At 32.2% G+C, this 5332-nt stretch overlaps 1 protein-coding gene across 1 annotated transcript in view; it reads left to right on the top strand.

The window, feature by feature from the left end:
* Positions 1–1185, top strand: part of LOC136088140 (E3 SUMO-protein ligase ZBED1-like) — a 1473-nt gene extending 288 nt beyond the window's left edge. Inside the window, exon 1 of the mRNA XM_065811803.1 lies at positions 1–1185. This exon is cut by the window's left edge and continues 288 nt beyond it. Coding sequence (XP_065667875.1) covers positions 1–1185 — 1185 coding nt within the window.
* The last annotated feature ends 4147 nt before the right edge of the window (positions 1186–5332 follow it).

Raw genomic sequence — 5332 nt, 5'->3', positions numbered from 1 at the left:
CTGGATTACTTTTGCACTGATCTGGCATCCTTTTCAGCAGTCGAAGGAAGAGGTTTCAAGAAATTATTTGACATTGCAAACCCTAAACTGAGCTTTCATCACAGAACAACTTATTCAAGAAAGCTTTCAATTCGGTCAAGAGAAGTTCAAGCTGGAATGAAGAGCATAATAACGGAGATTACGCCAAATCTAAAAAGTGCTGCATTTACTTCTGACCTTTGGACTTCTATAGCTCAGGACAGCTACATATCTTGGACTTTTCATGCTATTGACGAAAATTGGAAACTACATCACTGGACACCCCTTATCCAACAGTTCCCAGGCAGACACACAGGTATCATAATTGAAGAAAAGCTGGATTCTTTCTTAGAAGAACTAAGTTCGCCTGCTGATTTGCCAATGTACTGCGTGAACGACCAGGCAAGAAACATGAAACTTGCGGTCAAATTGTCAAAGCGCTTTGACCAATACTTGTGCAACAATCATATTTTGCAATGTGCAGTTCCAGACTCATTTGGAATGACTGCTGGAATGGATGATGTGTTGCAAACATGCAAAGATTTGGCTTCTTTAACTCACCAGTCAACAGTTGCAGCTGAGTTGCTTGCATCAGAATCAGACGCTCAAGGAATCAATTTTAGACAGTTACGCCAATCTGTTGACACAAGATGGAATAGTGAACTGGATTGCATGGCTTCTGTCCTACATCTAAAGAGTGAAGTTATTAGCTTATGTGCAAATGAAGATATTTTTTCAAAGACCATCAATGCATCACGGTGGAAATCAATCGAGGGAGCAGTAGAAATTTTGGCACCACTTAAAAAAGCTACAGAAACGTGGTTGGCTGAGTCTATTCCAACAATTAACACTGTCGCCGATTCTCTTTATTTAATCCATGACAAAATTGATCAATTTATTGAGACGGATGGAAAAAATGGCTACGGTGTCTTGTATGCAAAAAACTTGAAAAGCTGCATTGAGAAAAGATTTCCTCTTTGTCACACTGGAAACTTATTGAGTGCTGCAGCAAACTACTTAAATCCTGCTTTAAAGGGACTTCAGTTGAAGCTCTTCAAAAAATTTCAAACAACAAAAGAATGGTTAGCCTCCCAGGTTAAAAATAATGTTGAGTGCCAACCTGTTGCCAGAGTCATTTCTGAAGCGCAAGTTAAACGTCAGACTTGAAACACTAGAGCCAACATCTGAACTGAATCCTATTTTGAACGAAATGTGCCGGTATGAATATCTCCCTGATGCCAAAAAAGACTTTCCGATTCTTGATTGTTGGAAATTGCATTCAAATACATTGCCAGAACTCTCTTCATTAGCTAGACAAATTTTAGCTATTCCAGCAAGTTCAACTAAATTAGAGAGAGTTTATAGCTCAGGTAGAAATGTCGTCCGATCATCCAGACACAACTTACACCCAGAAAAAGTAGATCAAATCATCTTAATCAGAGAAAACATTGTCTTGTTGGAAAAGTTTGGCAAAAAAATTCTGAATTAATATTTGAAAAAGTTGTTTACATTTGACAAATGTCATTTGTGTCTATTTGTCAAAACCATGTTTACATTTTTTTTTTTACTTGGATTTTTTTAAATTTATTTTCAAAAATTGTTAAATTTTTCATCTTGTCTCGCTCTCGGTCTCACGAGAAGTACTAACTTCTCGTCTCGGTCTCGTCATGGTTTGAAAAAACCTAGTCTCGCTCATGGTTAATATATATAACTGTATATATATATATATATATATATATATATATATATATATATATATATATATATATATATATATATATATATATATATATATATAACAACAATAATCTGATTAATTAATTGCAATTAATTAATCAGATTATCGTCTTGCAGTTTTAGATAAAGAAAATAAAACTAAAACTTGAAAAATTGGCTTCAATTGCAAAGAGAGGCCCAATCGCCCAGAGAGGATTAGTTTAAATCAAAGTTTCAAGCCATATGAGTTTAAATTGTTACCTTAAATAAAGATATTAGAAAGTGTGAACGTAATACTAATGTCATTGGAATGTCACATAAGAGAATGGAAATTGTTACTAAAGTCCATAAAGAGTGTGACTCCAAATTGGTTAATGATCTGTTTAGAAAAATAATTATAAATAAAAATATAATCTAAGAACTTTATCATTTCAAACCCAGGAGCGATGCGCTAAGCAGCCTTGTTTTAGTAGAATTAACCAACAATGCAAATGAAGTAGAAGTTTTGAAAGCTGTCATAAAGCTGAAGATATTGAATAATTTCCAAAAAGTATGCATCAATCTGGATCAAACTAAGGTCGAAAAGAAAGAACTAGTTACTGACAAAAACAAATGCAACAGAAAACTTGCTATAGAAGGAACTATCAACAAGCCCATTTGATATAGTATTCGAGGAATTAGAGTCTGCAAAATCTGCATCAAGGAAATTGACAAAATAGTACTGTCATTTGTCTTACTGGTATACTTATGCAACATTGCTAAAAAACAAATTTGATGAATTATTAATAGGATGTTGAAGTTAAGCAACCACATATGTAATGATATGTGAAACAAAGCAAAGTGAATCATCAGCAAAAAATATTCCGAGTTATTCTTTTTTCAGACAAAGCAGACTGATTAATAGTGGACATGGAGTATACATTTATAGTTATGAAAGCATCAGTTCTTTTAATTTGACTAATAGTTATTTACATAATGACAATATTGAGTAAATATGGCGCTCGGTTTGTCCAGTTTCAGAAATATTTTTTTGTGGGTGTATCTATAGTTTAGAAGGTTGTAGTGAGGGAAATAACAAGCAAGTTGTAGATTTAGTCAATTACTCCTATAAGTTGTTAACAAAAATCATTATTCAGGTTTACATATATGCGGTGACTTTAAATACTCAAAATATAATCAACTCAAATTATAAACCAATCAACAATTCAAATAAATAACAAAGAAACAACAAACGTATTAGAATTAGTGATATCAGAATCTTTGGATAGAGTTTTTCAAATAGAACGCATATTAAACTTTTTTTGAAAATTTTTTGAATATTTTAATATTTCTTTTTTATTTGTTTTGTCTTTTAAAGAATAATTTTGATATATATATATATATATATATATATATATATATATATATATATATATATATATATATATATATATATATATATATATATATATATGTAAATTATGATAGTGTATTTTACAAATAGAGTGCTCAATGTTCTTAAAGAACAGAGCAATAATAAATTAGTAAAAAACACTTATCTAACTTTTTTCTTCTACTTGAAGTTTCACCATTGCTGGATCATCAGGAAGAGTTCAAGAGATCAAGAGATCAAGTTCAAGAGATCAAAAGGAAGAGGAATTCTTCCTGATGATCCAGCAATGGTGAAACTTCAAGTAGAAGAAAAAAGTTAGATAAGTGTTTTTTACTAATTTATATATATATATATATATATATATATATATATATATATATATATATATATATATATATATATATATATATATATATATATATATACATATCAGGGACGTGGTGGCACCTTAAAAGTAGGTACGAAGCACCAGAAGAGGGGCCCGGTGAAGTTCTCTTAACGAGAGACAAATAAGCGATCAAGGAAAATTATGTTTATACTAAAATAAGTTTTTTATAGATGCAAAATATTACGTAACTCATTTGTATAAGCATAGTTTTTGATTATATCTGAATGCGCCAAATTCCCATTTTCTCATGTTCCACTGACAAGAGAACACGATCCCCAACATGCTCTGATGTCAACCAATTTGCTAGACGAATTTTGACAAGTTTTAGTTTGCAGAAAACTCTCACACTCTCTCTCACACTCTCTCTCACACTCTGCTGAATTTGTTGGAATTGTACTGAAAATCTTGTATAGAACTGCAGCAGAGGGAAATACAGCTTCTAGCATAGTCTTCACCATAAAATTATAAATGGTAAGGAAAGAAAGCAAAGTTTTGTTATCCTTCTCAGCAGCCTTTCTGTTATCTCCACAAAATCAACCATTTCAGTAGTGAATTCATTTAAACTGATACCAATTTTGAATTTTTCAAGCACTGATTGAATTTTTTCTTGTGAATTAGAGTTATAAAAGTTATGACTAATATCTTCGCTCTTATTCTTCAATAAAAAGATGTCTTTACTTTCTAAAGATTTCCGCTGTGAAGAAAATTTGTCAACAAGAACTGCAGTTGCTGAATCCACTACAGTATAAAACACTTTTGCTACCCACTGATCTTTACCCTGAGTAAGCCGCTCATCTTCTCTTTCATCGAAGTCTAGTCGTTTCTTTCTGATAATTCTTTTCCCAACAAATGTTTGCTATTCAAGCTGAGCTTCAGTTGCAATTTTAACAACAGAGAAAATAGAATTTTGGCCAGCACTGTCCCTTAGTACTTGAAGCTTTTCCAGTGAAACATTTACAGACATTATAGCAGTGGAAAAATCAAGTGTTTCTCCTTGAAGAATTTTATTTAGGGGACCCAAGATAGTAAAAATTTATTTGAAGAGACATAAAGTCACAATTGTTTCATGACAGAATTTGGGATTAAAGACCTTGTGCTTCGCTTTGAATATTCATTTTAAATTCCATGTAATTGGAAATTTGTTCAAAGCAATCGATTACTGCAGGGTATAGTATCAGCATTCGGTCTGTAGCATTTTGTAAGGCACTGAAACGTACACTGTGGGTAGCAGCCAGTTCAAGAAACAGATTTACATCCTCAAGAAGAGATTTACACTTCTCAAATATATTATTTCGTTTCCTTGAGTTTCCGTATAAAAAAGTCTTTAATTTCTGCACATCACCAGGCTTGCTTTCTGTTCCAAAAAGGTTAACAGAAACAACAGAAGATTTTACACAAGCTTTCATAACCAGATTTGTTCCATGAGATCGACAATAAGTATTTATTACCATGGGAGAACACTGCTTTAAATGTGTTGTAACTCCTTTGTTTATTCTTTGAATACTGCTCGCACCATCAAAAGACATAGCCACACACTTTTGAATATCTATGTTATTTGATTTGAGTTCATCTTTTCACTTATTCCTTCACCACTAGTTGTTTCAGTTTCAACCATTGAAATCAGATGTTCCATTACAACGGCCTCTTCTGCAGCAAGCGTAACATAATCTAATACAATAGTAATAGAAGTTTGCTCGCTTAGTGTAATATCAGTGGTACCATCAGCTGATAGTGAAAAGAATACTTAATTATTCATCTCTTCTAAAATATCCTTCTTGACCATCTGTGTCATAGTATGGATTAGCTTGTTTTGTGTATAATTAGAAAGAAACGTAATT

Source organism: Hydra vulgaris, chromosome 12 (genome assembly GCF_038396675.1).
Source record: "Hydra vulgaris chromosome 12, alternate assembly HydraT2T_AEP".
NCBI lineage: Eukaryota > Metazoa > Cnidaria > Hydrozoa > Anthoathecata > Hydridae > Hydra > Hydra vulgaris.
The sequence above is the reverse complement of the archived record's forward strand: the minus strand, read 5'-3'. Positions and strand labels throughout refer to the sequence as shown.